Raw genomic sequence first — 26,185 nt, forward strand, 5'->3', positions numbered from 1 at the left:
CTCTCATTCCAGGGTAATAATCAAGGAACTTTTAAAGCATGAGCAATGATACTCTGACATTCAGCCTGTTAATGCTAATGTTCTAATCCAATTCAATGATTTATGCTAAGCTAAGCTAAAAGTGTTCCAACCAGACCCGGAGATCAGCTGAATAATTCCTTACATTTATATAGCGCTTTTCTGGACACTCAAAGCGCTTTACACATTTTTTGGGGGAGTCTCATCCAACACCAGTGTGCAGCATCCACCTGGATGATGCAGCGGCAGCCATATTGTGCCAGACCGCACACCACACACCAGCTGATTGACGGAGAGGAGACGGAGTGACAGAATCCAAGAGATGAAGCCACCTATAATATGTGGATGGTTAGGAGGCCATGATGGCCAGTGGGCAAATTTGGCCAGGATGCCGGGGTTAAACCTGGGATTTTTAACGACCACAGAGAGTAGGGACCTCGGTTTAACGTCTCATGCGAAAGACGGCGCTCACTGAGCAGTATAGAGTCCCTATCAATGTACTGGGGCGTTAGGACCCACACAGAATGCAGGTTGAGCGCCCCCTGCTGGCCTCACTAACTCCACTTCTGGCAGCAGCCAGAACACAATGTCATAACACGTTATGGGGCTGGGGGATTCATTGAAAAGTGACATTCAGAACCTATAATAGCTCTAATTTTTACAGGTCGATTTTTTTCAATTACTTTCCCTAATGTGTGTGGAGTCACTTCACCCCGCTCTGTTACCACACTTTGAAGCCACGTCTGATCTCTGGTCAAGTGGAACGATGGACCCATTCTTGAGCCTTACTTTGCCTACACTGACGATGATTGAAAGCTGCACCACTGATGCCTTGAGACGGCATATTTTCACATTCAAATTATTATTTACATTAAAATATACGTTTACGGAAGATGCAAGAAATGCACTGTTTAAAATATTATTTACAGGATATACAAGAGTAATTAGGAGAGATACCAACGCAATCTCAATTCGTAACATTTTGATTTAGTGGCTAATTCGTACGATCTAATTCGTAAAATTTAGTACGATTTGCTCATCACAGGACCCACACAAAATGCAGGTTAAGCGCCCTCTGCTGGCCTCACTAACACCACTTCCAACAGCAGCCTATCTTTCCCATGTGGTATCCCATCAGGTATTGACAGGGACAGCCCTGCTTAGCTTCAGTGGGCGACCATGTAAGAATTGCAGAGAGCTAACTGCCGGTGTAAGGGATTAAAAATGGTAAAACTTGACCGTTTAGCCCTAGGGGAATGGCAAAACAACTATTTGAAAATAATAATAATAATAATAATAATACAGTTGTTTTTTTCCTTTAGAATTTTTTACTTTAAGTCTACAGACACAAACTAATATAGTGCGACAAAAAACAATTGTACATTTGAAAAGAAGTATTTTGGATGGTTTCTTTAACTTACTATGGGAAAATAAACAGTTTATTGAAAGCCAAATTCTGCAAGTGCACAGGTGCTGTTTTTGCCTGCAGTGTCTCACCTCAAATTGCCTTCAGCTGAAAAGAGGACTCTTAATTTGTTTCTCACCAATCATAGGAGACTCGATGAAGCTCCAGGTGTTGGTCTGCGGGACGTATGACTGCAAGACCCCGGCAGAGCGTCCTGCCTCATTCACTCCGCCGAACACATAGATCTTCCCTCCGCAGACAGTGGCGGCGGCCGAGTGGACAGGTTTGGGCAGCGGGGACACCGTCTCCCACTGATTGGTGATGGTGTCATACCTGAGGAAAGCAGACGGAGGACATTGTTAACACACTGTGAGTCTCAGTATTGGCAGATACAGGGCATTTCAGTGGCCAATTATATTACATTCAACAAATACTGCTGTATGAATTCTGCTAAATCGAGAGCTCATACCACAAAAGGTCATTATAAAAACTAATACACTACCTGAATAAAGTCTTGCTGCCTATCCAAGTTTAAGTAACCGCAATAATAACTTGACTTCTAGTTGATCATTTAGTTTCAGAAGTGGCTTATATGAAAGGCAAAGGCCTCTAGATTACACTTATTTACCATAATAAACCATGATCATGCCTTGATTTTTATTATTTAATTAGGACAGTATGGTCTGCAATGACTCAAATAACTAATTAATAAAGTCATCTCAGCATTTTTGCAGAACTCCCAGAGTAACTACATCATGTACTGTGGAAAACGACTGCTATTTTCTAGACACAGACTTTAAAAGCTGCCAACTCTAGACTTTCATTGGTTGATGACAGTGATGTAATAAGTGGGTGTGGCTCCGAGGCTCCACCCTCTTTGACATGGAGACAAACGCTTACAATTCTTGTAGATATTGACAGGCTAAACATAAACAAGTAATTGCAAACCGCAGACACTTTCTGTTTGATAAATGCGCCGACAGCTTTGCCAATATTTCAGTTCACTCTAGGCAACATTAGCCGAGGTATGAAGATGATGAGAAAGAGAATAGAGCAGACAGAAAGTGAAGCCTCGAGGTACAAACGCATCAGCAGCAAGTGAGACGCCGCAGATATCGAATAATGACGAGCAACCATGATAGCCTGTAGAGTTTATATTGGACATGTTTCCCTTTTGAAGAGCAAACTTGAACAAGGTTGTTCTGTCCCTAAAAAAAAATTCCCTCTGTCTTCCATCTGTCTTATTTATCGTGCGTAATTTAGTGTTTAATTTGCTGAACATTTGTTGAATGCTCGCACCAGTGTTTATCCTTACATCAGTAACTTCCTGAGTTAAAGAAAAAGGAAATAAAAATATTTTAAAATTTCACTCCATGACTTTAGCACACTGAAGCTTTATGATGATTTAGATGCGCAAATATAACACTAGACACTTTGAAGACTTTAACACATAATAATAGTAATTATCAAGCATCAAAAATGCTAGATAAAATCCAAGTGTCTTGATACTTTTCCCTCCAACTTCTGTTTAACGGAGAATTTTTTTCAACACATTTTTAAACGCATAACAATGGTTTGTTCTGTAGAAAAAAAATACATATTGCTTATAATTTTGACCTTAAAATGGTTTAAAAAAATGTCTTTTATTCTAGCCGAAATAAAACAAATAAGATTTTCTCAAGAAGAAAAAAAATATCATAGGAAATACTGTAAAAAATCTTGCTCTGTTAAACATCCTTTGGATAATATTTAAAAAAGAAAAAAAGAAATCAGGTGGCGCAGTGGCACTGTGGGTAGAGCTGTCACTTTACAGCACGAAGGTCGCTGGTTCAAGTCTTGAGTGTGTCAGTTGGCCGTGTGATATTCTGCAATAACAGCATTCGTTTAGCCTCATCACCCTTGTGTATTACTCCGCCCACATACATAGAGTGACTGCAGATCAAGAAACTCACTACAGTTTGACAAATATTGCATTGGACAACATAGACATACCTTGAAACTTTTTCGGACGAGAATGATGTTGTTTAGATTGCAGCTGTGCAGATTATTTTTAAGGATAGTGCCTATTTTAAACATTTATAGATTCGGAGTTACAGCGTGTTGATGGCCATCAGCCTGTCAGTGAGCAGAGCAAAGAGTGTTGACATTCCCCCAGAAGATGGCAGCAGAGACTGCATATTAAACCCTTAGAGGAGAAAAATATAATCTTGCCATAGTCTTTGTCTTACTGTTTGCCTGTTTGGTCTCTCACAACACATGGTATCTTGGAGCCAATAGCTGGACTGTACAATAGGGCCTATAAGATCCACAACAGACTTTCTGGATGGACAACACATCACTTTATTGCTCTCTCACTTTCTAATGCTTTAACATTTCAAAACTACATTATACCCACAGGTATTCAACTGTACTATCAGATTTTAAATAGCGCTACCTAAGCAGCCCATTGTGCTTTAGTACCAAAACTCAACACAAGGACTGATCGTTCCACCAGATCTGTAACAAATGGATGTTTGCCAGTACCGGCTTTTAAAAACTGTTACGGACAGAGATTTTTCTTATATGTTTTCACAAAAGCCTGGAATGTAACCCCACAACATCTAAAAACAATACCAACACTGAGACTTTTTAAAAATCACATGCTCGTCATCTGATGGTCAACTAGCGCTGTAGACACTAAGACAGTAGCCTGCTTTTCTCTATTCTATATGTTTGGTGATTGTTTGTACTGTGTTGATGGATGAGATGTGAGTCTGTTTTTATGTTCTGCAAAGCAGGAACCTGCTGAAAAACAGAATCAGGCCCCATTATCTTTTAATCTTTTCCTGTTTAAAAAATTCTAAATAAATAAATTAATAAGACTTAACATCAATTTCAAACTACAGCTGAACAAATCATTATAGAACAGGTGAGCGACATTCTAAGTCGATCTCTTTCTTTTGTACGTTGTAGTGCTGAATTTATACCATAGTAATCTGCTTTTGTTTGCGCTGCTCTGGCTTTTTCGGGGTTAATTATTGTGATCTCCCAATTGCAACAGAGAAATACTGGGAACTCTCTGTAGACCAGGGGTGTCAAACTCAGTTCCAAAAGGGCCGAAGCCCTGCACAGTTTAGTTCCAATCCTGCTCCAACACACTTACCTGTAGGTTTCAAACAAGCCTGAAGGACTCAATTAGTTTGATCAGGTGTGTTTAATTAGGATTGGAACTAAACTGTGCAGAGCTGCGGCCTTTTTGGAACTGAGTTTGACACCTGTGCTGCAGACTGATGGCATTTCATGCTGTTCAGCCTTATAATCTTAAAATGTGAGCAAAATCACCTGTTTTGTCATTATTAGACATTACGCTAGAGAATCATTCAAACACTAGCTCTAAAGTGACGTTTGTGGATTAGCAACAGTTTCTGCTGTTCTGACATCAGCTGCAGATGTGAATGAATGGCGGAAGAAAGTAGTTCCACACAGCACCATGCATTTAAGAATTCTAACAATAGATTTCTATCAGGGTATGTACACCGGCGCCACAAGTCGCCAACTGTCCGCGCACTGCTACGAATTAGGACACTGTTCATATTTCTGCTGCGCCACAGAGCACCATTTGAATAGTTTCATATTAAATAACATTCGAATGTGCACGTCTGGTGTGCGATACTTCCAACTGTCATGTGCGACGCCATTTAGGCCTCCGTCCTCCAGCCCACCAGTGCTGATATACAGCCATATCACACTGCTACTAATATGATATTGCTCAAACACAATTATTCACCCCACCCTGTTTTGTTTTTCCTCAATTTCGGTTTAACGGAGAGATTTTTTCAACTCATCTCTAATAACTGATTTATCTTTGTCATGATGACAGGAAATAATACTTGACTAGATATTTTTCAAGACACTTCTATACAGCTTAAAGTGACATTTAAAGGCTTAACTAGGTTAATTAGGTTAACTAGGCAGGTTGGGGTAATTAGTCAAGATAAGATATTGTATAATGATGGTTTGTTCTGTAGACCAGTGGTTCTCAAAGTGGGGGTCGGGACCCCCCAATGGGTCGCAGGACAATGAAGGTGGGGTCGCCTGGTGATTTCCAAGTATCTATTTATTTTTTTTAAACCATAAGAATTACCATATTTTATCCATAACCTACTGAAAAGAAAAAAAAATAGTTGTTTATAGTTACTATATAGTTACTATAGCAGCTCATAGTTACTAGTTCTATTGGATTTCGACCCCTGGGGTAATCATTATATTAAAGACTTAGCAATAGCGTCAGATGCAGCAGATTGATTTTATAATACCAGGTTAAACTTTCCGGCACATTTACAGCACTTACATACATAAATAAACGAAGAACAGACTTGGGTCTATTGGTGTGTGTGCGCATTTGCATGCAAGTTTTCTGTATTTATAACCACCTCAGGGGATATTGGGGGTCGCGAGTCCCAGGCATTGTTATTTTGGGGGTCACTGGCTGAAAAGTTTGGGAACCCCTGCTGTAGACTATCGAAAAAATATTGCCGAAAGGGGCAAATAATTTTGACTAAAATGGTTTAAGGAAAATTAAAAACTACTTTTATTCTAGCCTAAATAAAACAAATAAGACTTTTTCCAGAAGAAAAAATATTATCAGACATACTGTGAAAATTTCCTTGCTCTGTTAAAAATTCTCTGGGAAAAATTTAAAAAAGAAAAAAAATTCAAAGGGGGGCCTAATAAATCTAAATTCAACTATATATATATCTATATATATATATATATATATATATGAAATTTATTTCTGTGATGTAAAGCTGAATTCTTAACAAAACTATTCTATTCTTCAAATGTTCAGAAGCCCTCTTATTATGCTTTTATACAATGATTTAGTATTTTCTACAATGGACACTTTCAAGATGAATTCGAGTGTAAGTGCCACTTTTGATCAAAATATCATGTCTTTGCTAAATAAAAGTACAAATATCTTTTTCTAAAAAAGTCTTCCTGACCCAATTACATTATTCAACCTGACTGACTCGCAGCTAAAACCTTCCATTGAGCGTTTTCACTCTTCAGCATTTGTAGGCCAGTGCACTACAGAGGCGACTCAGCCGGGAATGAAATAAATGTGAGATGCATTGAATAAGGAATGAAGCACATAATGAGAGCAGAGCGTATGCATGTATCCACTGCTGATGTTATCCAGAGCCAATCTGTGCAGTGAGATGATGATGATGATGATATTATCAGTGCTTCTATAATAATCAGAGCTACTGTACCGTGACCCACATTCACCCGCTCACAACCTGCTCTCCATTAAAGCGGACCTATTATGCAAAATTCACTTTTATAATGTGTTTGAACACAGATGTGGCTCCACGGCCTGTGTAAACAATCAGCCCACACATATTCAATCGTCCCTGTGTAAACTGCAGCAGTCCACTGTTTCTGTTCACTCGCTGTAGCAGACACAGACGTACAGAACATAACAAACAAAACTAAATATTAGAGGTGTTCTGAATACACCATTGAAAGTAAAGGCCTGTTCACAAGCCACTACCTGACTTGAGTCTTCTCGCTCATCCAAGTTTTAGGAAAAACAAATAATAAGTTGACTTCTAGTTGATCATTTGGTATCAGAAGTGGCTTATATGAAAGGCAAAGGCCTCTAGATTACACTTATTTTACCACAATAAAATATAATCATGCCTTGATAATTGCCTTTTAATTATTTAATTAGGAGAGTAAGATCTGACTTTGCTCAGACTAAAGTCTTGTCACTTAATAGAAATAATGTACAGGACGACTGCATCCATACATCTCTGCAATGACTCAAGTCACTGATTAATAAAGTCATCTGGAATGGCAAAGAAAGCGTTCTTGCAGGACTCCCAGAGTTCATCAAGAATCTTTGGATTCATCTTCATTGCCTCCTCAATTTTACCCCAGTCATGCTCAATAATGTTCATGTTTGGTGACTGGGCTGGCCAATCCTGGAGCACCTTCACCTTTTTTGCTTTCAGGAGCTTTGATGTGGAGGCTGAAGTATGAGAAGGAGCGCAGTCCTGATAAAGAATTTGCCCTCTCCTGTGGTTTATAATGTAATGGGCAGCACAAATCTCTTAATACCTCAGGCTGTTGATGTTGCCATCCACACTGCAGATCTCTCACTCATACTGAATGTAACCCCAAACCATGATTTTTCCTTCACCAAACTTTTCAAATATTTAAAAAAATCTTAAATCAATAACAGACAAGAAAAATGGCATGAGAAAATTAGATGATGCTTAACTTATTTTAGGATTGTTTTTCTTACCCCATTCGCAAATAATTTTCAAATAATCACTTAATGTTGTGTTTTTTTGGGTTTTTTTTTAGAAAAAAAGACATAATTACTTATGCTACTTCATGTGTCTAGTATGTATCTTGATTTAAGATTTATTTTAGACATTTGGATTGACAACAGGACAAAACTAGTTGGTTTTTTATTTTATTGTTATTATTAAAACAGCTCAGGGATGAACTTATTTGAATAAAGGGTTGGAAATGAATGCTTTTCTTGTTTTAGTTTTTTTCGATTAATTGAAGAAATAATCGACAGATTAATCAATTATTAAAATAATTGTTTGTTGCTGCCCTAGTGTGAATGACACTGAGCACCTTCTATATCTTGATACACTTTTCTGCTTGTGGGAAAAGTAGTTTGTGATGAGCATTAGTTCATTATGGAACTTTCTTATCACCACCATACGGCTGTAATAACGTGTCTATCTTTGTAACAAAATATGTGTAGACGTTGGTAATTCAAAGTACAGACATATTACATCTATAAATGAATGAAATACGGTAGTTTACTGTAAAAATGAGGAAATACCTTTACGGTTTATACCGTGTTTTTAGCGGTGAAATATTGGCAACCACAGCTGCCGTTTTTTTACCGTAAATTTTATGGTTATTTAATATCAGTGTACCCAATTCAACTTTACCAAATGTTTTTGGACTTGTTGGGGAAACCCACGTGAACACAGGGAGAACATGCAAACTCCACACAGAAATGCCAACTGACCCAGCTGGGGCTCGAACCAGCGACCTTCTTGCTGTGAGGCGATTTTGCTACCCACTGCGCCACCGTGCTGCTCTGGGTTTGAACATTTAGTGCTTTATTTCTGACATATTTTCTGCCTCTGATTCACTTGTTTTGCTGTTTCTAGACAGTCAGAATAGCATCCGCCCAGCTCATTTGCATTTAAAGGGACTCATGCAAAACAAATCATGTTTTCGCTCATATGCACATATGGCAAGCAAAAAGAAATGATCTGTGTGGTTTCCTAAAATGAAACTTCACAGAAAAATGACTGTGTAGTATGCCAACCTTTAAAGGGCCATGAAACCCCCCCACTTTCAGTTCAGGTCTACCTCAGAATTTGTTTTCAAAAGATGCATCATAATGGACGTGGAGCTCTGCAATTAAAGGCAGGAGTGGGCGTGGCCAGCAGAGCAGGGGAGAAGAAGGGGAGCAAACAAGTGTTGTCAGTCGGCTCACAAAGTGAGACACAAACCCTGAGGAGACGCCTGATTTTATAGTTTATAAATTAAAATGCAAAGAATTAAACAGTAATTTAATGTCCTGCTACATTTGTTATTCGGACATTTATAAACAGATAACCACAATTTATGTCATCATAAAGATAATCGTGATCATATAAACACTATAAATGAGGACTTTTCCCTCAATCCTTGGGTCTTAATGCAGACTCAGTGCAGCAGGTCTCTTACCCTGCCTGTTTTAACCATTAGCCCTGCTGGTAATCTGGAGGATTTAGGCGAACACAGCAGCATGGTGATGTGTCTAAATGTGAACAAACTCCACTGATAAAACACAAAGTCCGCCATTCTCCAATTGTACTGCTCTCCTGACAAAAATGCTTGCTGTCAGCAGGGCCGATACAGCAAAGCTGTATGTGTGCAGCATAGCGGGGAAAAACATGCAACAAACCCAGTTGATCATGGACACAAACACATACGAGCCTTAGTAAACGTCTAAATACTGCGTGTCGTGGGTCTGTGGACGTGATCTCACACAGTCATCAACATAGGGTCTCACAGCTTGGCACTGGCAGATCTGCCTTGCCTACGGAAAGTATGTCGGTCATGAATAATTTAGAAGCCGGCTCTTCTCATAGGATAAGAAAACTCAGCTATGAATAATAATGAGAAACCGACGCGTCATCACTTCACTTGCAGCTTTGTGCTACTGTACGTCACCGATTTTGATCCCACCCCCAATTTTTTTTAAACCAGGAAGCTGAAATTAGCTGACAAAAGCTCAAACTTATCCAGTTCATCCCACAATTAAAGCTTACAGGTATTAACATTGTCTTAAGTGATGCTCAACACACAAATCTGTTAAAATCTCAAAAGAAGTACTCGAGGGTTTCTTGAACCTTTAAATCACACGCGAATGCAGAATCTGATTGGCTGCTTTGCGAATGAGCTCAGGCAGTGATGCGGGAAAGCTGCATATAAAAATAACAGTCTCTAATAAAGCCAGAAGCTCATTTACATGACACTTCCCAGCTCCTGTCTGACCTTCTCACTCCCTCCGTCCTTGACAAACGGCTTATCTCTCGTTACATTCACACAACACAGCACCGCAGTCACAGGTCAAGTTCAGTCCACCTGTCATGCCAGCGGCGTAAACATGCTAACGCTTTCTAAACGCACTGAAGACTGCAATACAGGAGTCAAAGGTTTCTGTTCTAAAGCATTACCTCAGTCATTTGCGGGAGATTCCAACACTGCTGCTTCAAAACTTGACACAACTTGTTTTTTTCATTAACAATAATATTCTTAAAGCTGGCAGTTCTGCATTCAATACACTCATAACAATTTTTGTAAATGACACAGTATTTAACTGTTATATGAACTGTATTTTAATGTAAGACAGTTATGCAGCATGTTACAGTATTTTAAAGTTGCATTGTATAAATTACTGAATACTTTACATGTTAGTTTACATCTACATGTGCACATAGACATCATCTATATACTATATACCTGCAGGTTAACTCTGCTTACTGTATATATAATAACTTTAACAGCTTTTCAACTATTTAACTGCCAAAAGCTATTCGTTACTAGCAGTGTTGTGTAGGTTACTTTATTAAAGTAATAGATAACAAATTACTGAGTACTACTGGAACATTGTAATCTGATTACATTACCATACCTGTCAACCCTCCCGTTTTCCCGAGATTCTCCCGTATTTTACAGTTCTATCCCGCTAACATCCCGTAAAGATATTTTCCCGTATTTCTCCTGATTTTACAGTGTTTTTCTGAAGTGTGGCTAATAAACATTAAAGAGCCGAGCCTCCTTATACACAACCCATACCACCAAACCACAAAGGGATACCCCTTGCTCTTAAATGTGAGTCTTTTCTGTGCTTTCGCTTTGTTTAGGAATGAAAACACTTTGAAATAAATATAAAAAAGGCGTGATTCCATTTCCTTTTCCTTACAGGTGCCATTGCCCCTCCTATGCAATCCTCAAAACAGTCATATAGCAGTGCGTGACTGTCAGCTGACGCGCTCCATAGTAATGAATAGCCGCTGTTTCCCAAACGGATTTTGTACACGTGATTTGAAGCGGAGCGAAAGTCTGGGTTTTGGCTGCATGTTTAAACAGACATATACACATATTTAATAATAATAACCTCTATAGATGTCGATCTTGGTGTGTTTTTTTTTTTCAAACACAACTAATTTTGTCCTAAATGAGCATAAAAAGTTAGGAAAGCAATCCAATGCTTTCATTGTAGCGTTAGATGTGTGCATTTTTAAAGTGACACTTCTTATTTAATGTAATCAAACAAAAAATCTACATAAATAAGAGATTTATTCATTGAGTTATCCAGTGAAGAAACGTCAACATTCCGATCATGTAACAAAAAAGAAATGTATACAGTGAGGAATCGTTAACATTCCGATCATGTAAAAAGTAATCAGATTACTAATTATTTTACTTTGAAAACATAAAATATATCATCACTGGTCAGCGTTCACAAAAAACAGAGCTGGCTAAATTCCCTACCCTGCCTTCTCTAGAAAAGAATAAACATTTTATTAAAGTAAAATGCACATTTGGTTCACAACGAATGTTTTTTTTAGATGTAAAACATGCTGAAGATTAGCAAACTTGCTTTTGATTGATTAATCAACAAGTTATTTCCTCACAAAGCTGTTTATTTTATGTAGTGACGCCACTCCTCAATAGACGTCCATTAAAACAAAACGGCCTCTGCTTACGCTGTAAATTTACGCTGAATCTTTCTCACCTAAGCACTTATTATGCGGACTCTGTTGCCATCTTGTGGGCCGGAAGGTCAACCCTCTTTGCGCCGCTCAGTATGACAGGCTGATGGATGCTGACGTGCTGTATGTCGGAAATTCTAAATATTTAAAATAGGCACTATCCTTATAAATAAACTGCACAGTTGCAATCTAAACAATGACATTATCACCTTAAAAAGTCTGAAAAGTACTTTATATTGTCCAACAGCTGCAATATTTGTCAAACTGTAGTGAGTTTATGGATCTGCTGTCACTCAATGTGGGTAGAGTAATACACAAGAGGGAAGAGGCTGTACAAGTGCTGATATTGCAGAATATCACACTGCTATTAGCCAATCAGATTCAAGAACCAGACAGAACTGTTGTATGAACAAATACATCACAAATGTTTTTGTAGTAACTTGTCATAAACATGATTGTCATGAAGCCATTATAAATTTGTCATGAATTTTACAATACTACATATATATATTTCAACCTCAACTACAGTGGAACAAGCTGAATTTGTCAATAAAATGAAATATTAATGATGCTCTTAAAAATCATTTAACAGAGTAATGACACTTTCAGTGAGACATTTTAATGATAAATATAGTTTGTTCCACTGGAAGCATGACAAAGATATTTTATATATATATATATCAGTGGTTCTCAAACTGTGGTACGTCTACCACTAGTAGTACACAGGCTTCTTTCTAGTGGTACGCAGAGAAATCGCTGAATAATTAAAGTAGGCAAAACCTTTAATTTTATTTTCAAATTTCTAATGTTTGTGATGTATTCTATCATTTGAAGCTAATTTCCTCCCCATATTTGTAACGGTTGTTAGGGCGTATGATATCCCATATATTTATATACCAATGTTGACAGGTATGGTTTAACGACTTTCTTGTCTGACTAACAAAGCCTACGTTAACATGCAGTTCTAATTTAGCAGATCTAATTTCTAATTTAAATATGTAAATCCAAATCATACTTTTAAAATACTTGTTAATGTTTAGATTTCAAAAAATAAACAAATAAGTCAAATATACATGCAATATCTATTGCAAAATTTTTCAAAAACATATTATATATGAATATGTTGACATATAGCCTATATTTATGAGGTCCAAGGAACATTTCCAGGTTTTGATGAATAGGCTACTATATGCTAATGCTTTACATTTAAGTACAGCAGTTTTCTTTTGCCATTTTTAATAATTTTTGAAAGCATGTTTTATTTATTTTTACCTGTGCGCACAGTGCAGTGTTAATGTTCGAACTATTTATAATGTTTAAAATGGCTGATAATAATAACACTCTAAATATTAAGAATTAATCTGCCTCGTTTTTGAACTGTGCAGAGCTGTAGCTGCTTAATTAAGCCATACTGCGCTGCTGTATTTCAATACCGGTCATTATGGTGGTACTTGGAGAGACAATTTCTTTCTAAGGTGGTACTTGGTGAAAAAAAGTTTGAGAACCAAGGGCCTACGTTATACGGTCTTGGTAATGTCAAGATAGCATGACAACAATGAAGACCAGTTGTGATGTTTTTGTTTATGCCAAGATGTCATAACAAACAATGTCATCTTTGCATTTAAAATGACAAAACCAAGCAAATGACACTTAATAACATTTGTCATAAAATCTCATTCATGTCATAATTATAAAGGTTTCATGGCAGTCCTATTCAAGTGCAGAGTAACCTAATAGTTTTAGTGAACAATAACAACAGCAAGACTTGGCAACCAGAGACTGGAGCACCAGAGACAGTTCACAGAACCTCCAGCACGTCTCGCTACAAATACATTTAATTCATAATTATTAACATCTTCCATATGACTGCTGTTGTCATTTTATAAAAGAAACGAGCGCCAGGAGGCCCTCTAATGATTTTACAGCAGTTCAGAGGGTTTTCAGCTTCATGTCATGCCTAATTACACCCCTTTTCTGGGGTAAAATCACTGTAACTCTCTCTCTCTCTCTCTCTCTCTCTGTCTCTCTATCTCTCTCTCTATCTCTCTCTCTGTCTCTCTCTCTGTCTCTCTCTCTCTCTAGTGGCTTATTGCTTTAATCCAGTAATATGCATAAAAAATTCAATGCATGTAATAGTTTCAAAAGTATTTAATTTGCTAAAGGAATGTTTCTCTTTTACTTTGGGAAATAAAAGGGAGATGCATCTCAACTTTTATTCTCAAGGATAACAGAAAGACGTCTTTTCATTGTGCTCTTTGTTATGAAAGCACATGGCATCTGGCATGTAAATGAAGCAAATAAAGAAAAATCTAATATAACAAACATTCTTTACATCAAAAAATAATGTGCCATAATATTATTGCAGCATAAACAAAGAAAAGAGGCATTAAAAACTATGAATACATCAAATCAATTCATGCTGATTTAAAAACAAGTGAACTTGAAATTGTTGTATGGAATTTTGTTTATTATTATTTAGAATAAAATCACAAGGTTTTTCCCAGTACTGGGTTACAGGTGGAAGGGCATCCGCTGCCTAAAACATATGCTGGATGACGGTTCATTCTGCTGTGGCGACCCCTGATTAATAAAGCCGAAAAGAAAATGAATGAATGAAAATCAAGTTCTCATTTAATAATATGTACAAGTATTTTATTTTACGTATCACTTTTATTTTGATTTTTTACTTCATTATTTTACTAGTTTTAAGCTTAATTTCTAATTTAATATTAATATTACTTTATTTATGTTAGTAAACATTAAGTTGCTATATGGTTTCATGTTTGGGCGGCATGCTGGCGCAGTGATTAGCAATGTCGCTTCACAGCAAGATGGTAGTTCAAGTCCCGAATGAGTGTGTATGGTTGCTTCCCTGTGAAGGGTTGCGGTTAGAAGGGCATCCACGGCGTAAAAAACGTGCTGGATAAGTTGCCAGTTCATTCTGCTGTGGCGACCCCAGATTAATAAAGGAACTAAGCCGAAAATGAATGAATAAAAAATGTTATTTCAAGAGTAATTTTACAGTAATTTCATGTAATAATATGTACAATCAATAATAACTTAATTAATTCATATTTATATTTTTATAGCAATTAATAATAATTCTAAAATATTTTATTCCTTCATTATATTTTATTCTACAATAACGTTGTCAGACAATTATTTAACTATCATTTATTATATAAATATAAATATTTTAAATATAAATTTTCCTTCAGCTTAGTCTCTGATTTATCAGAGGTCACCTCAGCAGAATGAACCGCCAACTATTCCAGCATATGTTTTACGCAGCAGATGCCTATCCAGCACTGGGAAACAACCATACACACTCATACACACACACTTATACACTACGGCCAATTTAGTTTACTCAATTCTCTTACAGTATAGCGCATGTGTTTAGACTGTAAGGAAAACCGGAGCACCTGGAGGAAAACTATGCGAAAAGAGGTCCCGGGTTCAAATCCCGGACGAGCCCCCAATTTCATGTTACGCACCGTCTAGGGATGGTGCACAACATGAAAGACAAGACAATAAAAATGAATTCAAAGATTTATTGGGGTTTGAATTCGGGAGCTGACAAGGCCAAAATAACAAACAAAAATTCCTTTATATTAAATCTCTAACTTACCTGATCAAAAAGAAAAGAAAAGAAAGTACAATTCACCACCCTAACTACCTAACACAAAAACAGAGGCCAACAGGTTTTACAGAGAAAATGGCGTCAAACTCCTTACTATCCCAATATATACACTATTTACAATCTATTTACAAAAACAGGCAACCATATTTGAAGGACAATCCAAAATCAATGTCAGCAGGCAACAAAGGTCAAACAAGCCGGTGGAACAAAGTATCATAAACAAAGCAAACACTAAAACAAACAGTACTCACATTTCTCAATATAATCTCAGAAGTCAAACAAAACAAACAGTACTCACAAATCTCAATATTCCCAGTCCTAACACATCCAAAAACTCTGCACTATACCACATTCAAAGATTTCAACAAACACATGCAAGTGACCAAAAACAAGATGGCTGCCAAGGAAGTGGTGTCATGGCTTTTTAAAACACTGTAGGCCAATCAGGATCAAGCAAGCTGGAAGTGGCCAATTGGATGTGTTCTGAGCAAAACAATAACAAAAAAAAAACAAAACAAAAAAACAAACAAAAACAGATGAGACAAGACAAACATAGGTTTGTAACACATGGGGAGAACATGCAAACTCCACACAAAACTGCCAACCGACCCAGCTGGGACAAACCAGTGACCTTCTTGCTGTGAGGCAACAGTGCTAATCCCTGAGCCACCGTGCTATCCCTTTATAGTTGTAAATTAAATTAAATTAAATTAAATTAAATTAAAAACTCTGTTTCATTTAATCCTCTGTGTTATGTACTAAACTCGTGGCTGCATGCATTGAGAACTGAACTCACTGTATCACTATTCAGAGAAAATAAACAGCATTAAAACAGATGTGTTTCATCCTGACAGCAGAATAAGACACACTCTCGTGCACCTCTGTGGCCCGTCACAATAAATAACCAGCATTTGATGGACTTCATTTGCAGGCTGAATCTTGTTTGAGGCACATTAAAGCGTTTGGTAATTGAGGTTACGGCCCTGTACAGAGACATCACTGACGCTCAGTGTTTCTCACACGCCACCGCAATTAAACTTCGGGATTATTTACTGCTAGATAATCAGCGCTGGATGTGGGTGAAGAGTCAGTGTCCTGCAGTCAATCTCTGTAACCTCACTGCATCTGGAGATCATTGCACACCATCACACAGAGCAGTCTGAACAAACCTTCATTTATTTTAAAGATGCCCTACAGTATTATGAAAATATGGATATACAGTTGAAGACAAAAATATTAGCCTCCCAGTATATTTTTGTCGCCAATTTCTGTTTAAAGCAATGAATATTTTTCCCAACACATTTCTAAACATAATAGCTTTAATAACTCATTTCTAATAACTGATTTATTTTATCTTTGTCATGATGACAGTAAATAATATTTGACTAGATCTTTTTAAGATAATAGTATTCAGCTTAAAGTGACATTTAAAGGTTTAACTAGGTTAATTAGGCAGGATAGGGTAATTAGGCAAGTTTTTGTATAACGATGGTTTGTTCGGTAGACTATCGAAAATAAATATTACTTAAGAGAGCAAATAATATTGATCTTAAATGGTTTAAAAAAATACAAACTGCTTTTATTCTAGTCGAATTAAAACAAATAAGACTTTCTTCAGAAGAAAAAAATTTATAGGATATACTGTGAAAAATTCCCTGCTCTGTAATTTGGAAAATATCTGAAAAAGAAATCAAATTCACAGGAGGGCGAATAATTTTGAGTTCAACTGTTTATCAGTTTTTTATCTAACGAGTAACGTGGAGCTGGCTTTCTTTAAAGTCAGTCGTTACTTTTGACGGGATATGATATTTATTTTTTTTATGATCAATTATGTTTTTTTAATTATAAAGAGATAAAATATTTTTTAAAAGTTTAAGATATTACCTGCAATTCTAGCATTGTATAGCTAAATATTTTGTACATCAAGTAACAGTATGATTCCAGCAAAATAAATACATAAAAATACTAGAGATGTAACGATTGACCTGACTCACGATTCGATACAATTCACGCTACTAATCTCACGATTTAGTCACGATTTTTAAACAAAATTATATGAAACAAATGTAAGGTGAACAAGAGCCCTTTCATTTTATCTTAAATGCTGCACATTTTTTGCAAAATAATATATTTTCTGCCGTAAATAAATTAATAGTTATTTTAAAAACAAAAAAGAATAATACAAACTAAAGAAGACATTAATATAAACAAACTCAAACTGTGACGGTGCTGGGATTTTTGAATTATTCGCATATCTATGTTTTCTGGCATACTGTAAGTTGAGGTCTTTGCACATTTACAATGTCCTCTGCTGAAAAAAAAAACGATTTCACTGGGGCTGAGGTGGCTGGAGTGGAGAGGAAAGCCTTTCCTAAACCAGAGAGTAGTGTGTGTACAGAGGTGGCCAATAGGCCTTCTGCTTAACGAGACTGACCACTGGCATAAAATACTGATTATTAAATAACTAATTATAAAGTAGGATAGAGACAGGAGCTAAACATGATTATAAAGGTGAATAATTCATATTACTTGTATAATTAAGTATCAATGTGATACATTTAAGAAGACATTTAGTCTCTGCTGATGTGCAGGTAAAGCGAGATTTTGCCTGTAAACACAGCGCCCTCTTTTTAAAACGATTCATTTAACATTTCTACCGGTTTGAATTGTCACATATTTAAATGGATTTTCAGCCGACTCACGGTGAATCGTTGCATCCCTAAAAAATACTGTTTAATTCAATATACTACAAGCCTTTTTATAAATAACTGAGACATTTTACTTGAAGTTTGTTAGTGAATTTTTTATATATCAACTATTTATTTCTGTATTAATTATTTAATTATTTATTTACTTATAACAACAAAACTGAAATATAAAACTGATCAGCAGAAGAATAAAAAACCAAATCATTTTTAGTGCTGATGCTGAATTGTTAAATAAATGAAGATTAATAAATTAATATATGATTAATTTGAGTGAGGGCAGTATTCAAAGTTGAAAAACATAAATGAATGAATGGTTTCCAGCCAATTCCTGCCTGGTCTTAGCTGGTCAGGCTGGAAAATGACCAGCTAAATACAGCTTGTCATTTTCCACCTGACCAGCCTGGTTTAAGCTGGACATAGCTGGTTTTGGCTGGGCTCCCAGCCTGGCTTGGCTGGTCAAGCTGGTTTTAGCTGGTCATCACCCAGTCTGACCAGCTAAGACCAAGCTGGAATTGGCTGGAAACCATCCTGGAAATGGCCAAAACTCCTCTAAAACCAGCCTGGTCGATCATCTAAAACCATTCAACCAGCCTAGGCTGGTTTAAGCTGTTTTTTCAGTAGGGTATTTAAAGATGATTCCTTAGATTTACAAGTTTTTTTTAAGGTAAATGGTTGTAAACAATTTATTTGGGCTGAATTTAAACAAACAAATTAAGTTGAACATTACTACATTTTATTTGTTTGATTAAATTCAACACATTATTGGTTTTCAACAATTTTGCAGACATAATTTTTTTCAGTGCCACTTCAAAAATGTTGAATCAAAGACTCTGGAATACACAAGACATGTCACTCATATCTTTTTGAATGGAGAAAAGTGTAACAGTCAATAGCTGCGTCCCAATTCGCATACTTAAACTACGCCCTAAAGGTATCTACTTTTTTTGAAGGAAAAATATATACTTTTGAGTGTGTAACAGAAGAGTATACAAGCTTTTGGGACATACTACTTTACCCTGTCAATATCCCATTCGTGAGTCTTTCATGCAGAGAAAAGATAATTCTGCATTCAGACGTTCAGACGTCCAAACGCGTCTTTTTATAACGTCAGTATTGTTGTTGCAGATGAAATATAACACAAAAAAACACGATTTAAATATTTTCCAGTGGCCTAGATATTAATTAACAGTCATACAAACATCTTTACCGAAGCCTCTCTACTTGATGATTGGTCTAGCGCGTCCATCATGTTAATAGTTTGTTTACACATTTGTACCCTCGTTTGTAGTTCAGATCGAATTCACGTAAAACACGCAATGTATTGTGGGCAATATCAGCGGTTAGAGTATAGACGCTTCTACACTTTGAGTTTTTACAGAAAATAGTAAACCATCCGGGAGCTTTTGATATACTCCTTTCAACATACTACGATTTGGGACATACTAATTCTAGTTTCAAATACTATTTAAGATGGATAGTATGCAAAATGGGACACAGCAAATATGTTGAATAAAGCTCCGCCTACTAGTACAGGATCTAATCATCGATCGCTATATGGCAAATAAATCCCAGCTTCTAGTACAGTAGCCAATTATCAATTGGTGAAGACTGACAATACTTCAGGGGAGGGGCTCGGAGCAGATGTGACTTTCTGCAGATTTTGTGTGATTTGGACGTTTAGAAATTAAACTTAAGACACAATTGTTGTTTAGTTTTATTTGTGATTCTTAATATAAAATTAAATCGTATGCTTGGCAAGCAGTTTTGGAGAATTTGATGTTTCCCCATTTAGACAGAATGCCCGAGCATAGTGCCCGAGAGGTGTTTCAAAGATCGACACCAAGTGAAATGACTTGCCTTAAAAGGTACTTTAGTTGAATTTTAACCAAACAAAAACCTTTTCATACATAAAACTGAACTAACCAAGATCTCAAACTCACATTCAAATATAAAGAGCATTAGAATCAGATGTGTAACACTGCAAAAAGACCAACCTTGGCATATAGAGTCTCTGAACATCTCAATTACAGTGCGTGTCTGTGTGTGTGTGTGTGTGTGTGTGTGTGTGTGTGTGTGTGTGTGTGTGTGTGTGTGTGTGTGTAGTTGTAGCTTCATCACTGTCTGCAAATTAATTCTTCAGAGCTTCTTTGGTCAGGAATACAGGCAGAAATCACGGTCATATCAATAAATGAGCGGGCTCCAGAGGTGATATGTAACTTACATGGGTTCATTATTATTTCATTTATTACTTCATTATTCATCAAAGTTCAACTCTAAATATTGAGAGCACGAAAACAAAATGTGAAATCCTCACTAAAATAGTGTGAATGCATGTGTTGCATCCACGTCATCTGGAATAACCTGAAGAAGGAGCTCGTGCTTGAAAACATCTGCTTTCCAGACATCTGCTTTATTCACTTTTTGCTTGAAACTAAAGGTGAATCAAAGGATGCATTAATATAAGGCAGACTTTAAAGCTGCAAGATGCAATGCAACAAATGTCTATATGTTATATTTATAATAAACGAGATTCATACTGTAGTTAAGTGCACATAGAGCGATAAACACGGACACAGTGCTAAATAAATAGATAAAGTAAAACAAAACAGAAAAGACCAAACCAGATATTCACCAATTTTAAATAAATAAATAAATAAATGAATGAATGAATGAATGAATGAACAAATAAATAAACAAATGAATGAATAAATAAATAAATGAATGAATAAATAAATAAAGGAATGAATGAATAAATGAATGAATAAATAAATGAATGAATAAATAAACAAATGAATGAATGAATAAATAAATAAATGAATAAATAAAGGAATGAATAAATAAACGAAGGAATGAATAAATAAATTAATAAATAAATAAATGAAGGAATGAATAAATAAATAAATAAAGGAATAAATGAATAAATAAAGGAATAAATAAATAAATAAATAAATGAATGAATAAATAAACAAATAAATAAATGAAGGAATGAATAAATAAATAAAGGAATAAATGAATAAATAAAGGAATGAATAAATAAATAAATAAATGAATGAATAAATAAACAAATAAATAAATGAAGGAATGAATAAATAAATAAAGGAATAAATGAATAAATAAAGGAATGAATAAATAAATAAATAAATGAATGAATAAATAAACAAATAAATAAATGAAGGAATTAATAAATAAATAAATTAATTAATGAAGGAAGGAATAAATAAATAAATAAATAAAGGAATGAATAAATAAATAAATAAATACAAAAATAATAAATAAATAAATAAATAAATAAATAAATAAATAAATCATTCATTCATTTACTTTTCGGCTTATTCCCTTTATTAATCCAGGGTCACCACAGCAGAATGAACCGCCAACTTATCCAGCATATGTTTTACGTAGCGCATGCCCTTCCAGCTGCAACCCATCACTGGAAAACATCCATACACACTCATTCACACTCATACACTACTGACAATTTAGCCTACCTAATTCACCTGTGCCACATGTTTTTGGACCTGTGGGGGAAAAAGGAGCACCCCGAGGAAGCCCACACCAACATGAGGAGAACATGCAAACTCCACACAGAAAGGCCAACTGACCCATCTGAGGCTCGAACCAGCAACCTTCTCGCTGTGAAGCCATTGTGCTACCCACTGCGCCACCGTGCTGCCCATGAAAAAATTGATTAAATAAAATAAAATAAATATGAATTAAATAATTGATTTACTAACATAAATTGATTGATTTGCTAACAGAATTTAATAGTACATGAAGTAAAATAAAATATCATTTACTGGTATTGAAAAATTTATTTACTAAATAAAATTAAATATTTCTCATCAAGGGGCTAAGCTTACAAAACACCTCTTGAAGACCTTTTATCAAAACCTGCTCAATCAAAAGGTTTGATATCTACTGTATAGTAAGATGTTAGAATCATGCTCGACAGAATCATCAGAATTGGCTTCCTGGAGAGAAGAATTGAATGTAAATAGTCCACTGGATGAATGGGAGGAAATATGTACAAAAGCTTAATCATTAACATTTAATAGTAATCTCAAATAAATACAGTACAACTGCATTATGAGAACATACATCACTTCAGTCAGGTTAAATAAAATTAACCAAAGCATCCCAGACTCATGCATCAAACGCTCAGTTAAAAAAGGTACACTTTTGCACTGTAAGTGGGATTGCCCGTAGGTACAGGAATTTTGGAAAGAGGCGGCGATGTTCATTTTTGAAATGATCTATAAAACTGCCTATGAAACGGACATGTTTATTTTGGGAATATTGACTGCCACAGCAGTACTCGTAAACTTATCGATATAAGTATACTCCAAGCAAAGCGTCCAACAACTTGAAAGGCCATCTATTGTGCAGTGGATCAATAATATGTCCTTCTGTTGAGCTATAGAAATGATTTCATACATGTTAAAAGGCAAACGCACTGTTTTTGGGAAAATATGGACACCCTTTATATAGTTGAAGTCAGAATTATTAGCCCCTTTTTGAATTTTGTTTTCTTTTTTTTTTATATTTCCCAAATGATGTTTAACAGAGCAAGAAAAGTTTCACAGCATGTCTGATAATATTTTTTTCTTCGGGAGAAAGTCTTATTTGTTTTATTTTGGCTAGAATAAAAGCAGTTTTAAGTTTTTTAGACACAAAATAGTATTTACTGTCATTATGGCAAAGATTAAATAAATCAGTTAATGAGTTATTAAAACTGTTTTGTTTAGAAATGTGTTGAAAAAAATCTAAACAGAAATTGGGGAAAAAATAAGGGGGGGGGGGTGGTAATAATTCTGACTTTTGTATCTTTTTTCAAATTTAAATTACAACTATTTATGAAATGAAACAGGAAAAGACGAATAAACTGACATTGACTTAGTCTATTTATGTATCCCCTTAATTTCCAAAGATTTATGTAAACAAGCCATTGTCATTTTGATGATCTGGTGCATGCCTTCTATAGATGATTTTCAACAATTTCTTCCTAATGTTTTTTTCTAAAATAATGTTACTAATTTAAACAACCTTTTACTCCCCCCCCTTTTTCCCCTTTTTTATTTCTTTTTGCTTTAGTGTTTTTTTCTTTCTCATAATTTTTTGTATTTTCCTCTAAATTGAAAACAAAGATGTTATATTGTCATATTTTTATTACATCACAATAAAAAGATTGTTAAAAAATAAATTAAATAAACTGGAATTAAATCATTGATTTACGAACTAAAATTGTTCAACTCTAAATATTGAGAGCACAAAAACAAAATGTGAAATCCTGACAAAAGCAGCCTGAATGCATGTGTTCTGAATGCATTCGGGTAAACAGTACTGTCAGGTAGACAGTAAATAATAGTAAACTATTATTTTCTGTCATCATGGCAAAGATAAAATAAATCAGTTATTAGAGAAGAGTTATTAAAACTATTATATTTAGAAATGTATTAAAAAAAACTCTTCTATCCGGTAAATTGAAAATGAATATTTCAGGGAGGCTAATAATTCTGACTTCAACTGTATACTGTATATAAAAATCAGGACCTAACAAAGATTAACACAGATGAAGTAGCCTACACACAAAAACACAGTTTGCAAATGTGAAAGGCTAGTATTAGTGAATTTAATTGAATTTAAAATGGTAACCTATTGAATTTGACCATTTTTAATACTGAAGTAATATAACTCTTCACTTCCTATTTGTCAGCACTGTTCATCATGCCATCTGACATGAGCTCCTGTTCATGTCCTCTAATCTGCTCTTAAAGGGCCGGCGTAGATACGGATACTGTATATCTAACAATCTCCCAGATCTCCTGTGTTTCCAGATCTCTCGGTTTCAATCCGCCTGCATCTATACAGAGGGCACCTTCAGCTCCATCAGCACGCCTCTTAATTGGATTTGTGCATCACACACACAAATTGTGACATTACAAGTCGACGGCGAAGCAGGTCATGCGCCAATTACCAAAGCGGCCAGGGAAAGATCGGCCGAGACTTTATTACGCGCCGGAGCTTTCCTTTTCATTATGAGCTGAATGAAGCAGTGTTTACAGTACATGTAGAGCACATACAGCCACAGTCTGCAGGATGAAGAAACAACAGGCTGGAAATCTGTGTGTGTTTGTGTGTGTGTATGTGTGTGTGTGTTTGCTGTGTAAAGTCAGTTACACTGTATTTTTACATTTTATTTAAGTGTGACAATAGATGATTTTCCCCCCCAATGTAAACCATGACCACAGAGCTGTGATACAATCCAAACCAAAAATGTGTGGTATCACCAGAAATTAATTAATTAGCAAAAATGTTAGGCTAGGCTAAAAATAAAATAAAATTTACTGGAATTAAATAATTGATTTGGTAACTAAAATTGAATAAAATAGGAAGATATTTAATTTAATACAAAAAAGATTTATTGAAAAGAAACAAATCATTAATTTACTAACTAAAATTAATTGAATTAAATTATTTAATAAAATTAAATACATCCACAGTATCTGCTAAATTAACCTGAAAAATGAGCTTGTGCAAATACAGTACCTAAAGTAAAATAAAATAGAAGTTACTGGTATTGAATAATTGATTTACTAAATAAAATAAAATGAAAAATAACAAAATAAAATAAAATAAACTTGAATTAAATAATTGATGTACTAACTAAATTATTTTTTAATGGCATTGAAAAATTAATTTACTAAATAAAATATAATAAAATGAAATAAAATAAACTTGAATTTAAAAAATGATTTAATAACTAAAATATTTTTTACTGGTATTGACTAAATGATTTACTAAATAAAATAAAATATAATCAAATAAAATGAAATAAAATAAACTTGAATTAAAAAAATAATTTACTAACTAAAATATTTTTTACTTGTATTGAATAATTGATTTACTAATTAAAATAAAATTAAATATAATAAAATAAAATAAACTTGGATTAAATAATTGATTTACTAACTAAAATATTTTTTTACTGGTATTGAATAATTGATTTACTAAATAAAACAAAATTAAATATAATAAAATAAAATAAACTTGAATTAAATGATTGATTTACTAACTAAAATATCTTTTTATGATATTGAATAATTAAATATAATAAAATAAAATGTAGTTGATTTAAATAATGGATTTAATAACTAAAATAAAATAACATTTACTGGTCTTAAATAATTCATTTACTAAATAAAATACAATTAAATTATACAAACTGAAATTAAATAATTGATTCACTGATTAAAATGAAATGAAATAAGATGAAATTTTATTTAAATTTAATTCAATAAAAATGATTTATTGGAAAGAAACAAATCATTAATACAAACTAAAATTGATTAAATTATATTGTTTAATAAATTTTATTTGAATGAACCAAATCATTAATTCCTCTACTAATCATTAATAAAATTAAATAAAACAAATTAAGTTTAAAAATAAAAGAAAATAGATAGAAACATATTTCATGGTACCACAGTCAGCATATCGCTGTGTAAAGCAAAAACATCCATATTTTAACATGAACATTCCTGAATTGGAAATAAAAACTGCAATATTTAAAGCCCAGACTTCTCATATTCAAAGCAAAATGTGCAATATTTAAAGCTAAAATATTCTCAAATGGAAAATGAAAAATGCAACATTTAAAGGCCAAACGTTGCATATTTAAGGTCAAAACTGACATTTAAATCCAGAAATTAGTATTAGAAATTATTATTCTCACATATGAAACAACCAAAATACCACAGCCCTGATCTGCAGATCTACACAACACACCAGACTTTATTTATTTACCCTGTACAATATCTAATATAGTTCATGGTGCCACAGCCAGCATATCTCTCTGGATATTCCTAATCTGTGGAGCGTCCTAATATATAAAGCTAAATGTATCTTATTCAAACCAAAATAATATATTTAATATTTAAATCCCAAATGTCTCATATTTAAGGCAAAAACATCCATATTTAAAACCCAATCTTCTAATATTAAAAGCAAAATCTGCCACATTAAAAGCTAAAAATGATCAAATCTTTGCATATTTAAGGTTAAAACTGACCTCGAATTATTACTTCGTACACATACTGTATGAAAGGACCAAAATATCATATCCCTG

At 34.6% G+C, this 26,185-nt stretch overlaps 1 protein-coding gene across 2 annotated transcripts in view; it reads right to left on the minus strand.

Annotated features, from left to right (window-relative positions):
• The window catches only part of klhl29 (kelch-like family member 29), a 611,610-nt gene that overhangs the window by 8,112 nt on the left and 577,313 nt on the right, over positions 1 to 26,185 (minus strand). For both annotated transcript variants that reach the window (XM_087298740.1, XM_087298739.1), the window contains one exon: positions 1,563 to 1,756. In XM_087298740.1, the coding sequence (XP_087154866.1) occupies positions 1,563 to 1,756 (194 nt within the window). The remainder of the gene's footprint in view (positions 1 to 1,562; positions 1,757 to 26,185) is intronic.

This window comes from Danio rerio, chromosome 20 (assembly GCF_052040795.2).
Source record: "Danio rerio strain M-AB ecotype USA chromosome 20, GRCz13ab, whole genome shotgun sequence".
NCBI lineage: Eukaryota > Metazoa > Chordata > Actinopteri > Cypriniformes > Danionidae > Danio > Danio rerio.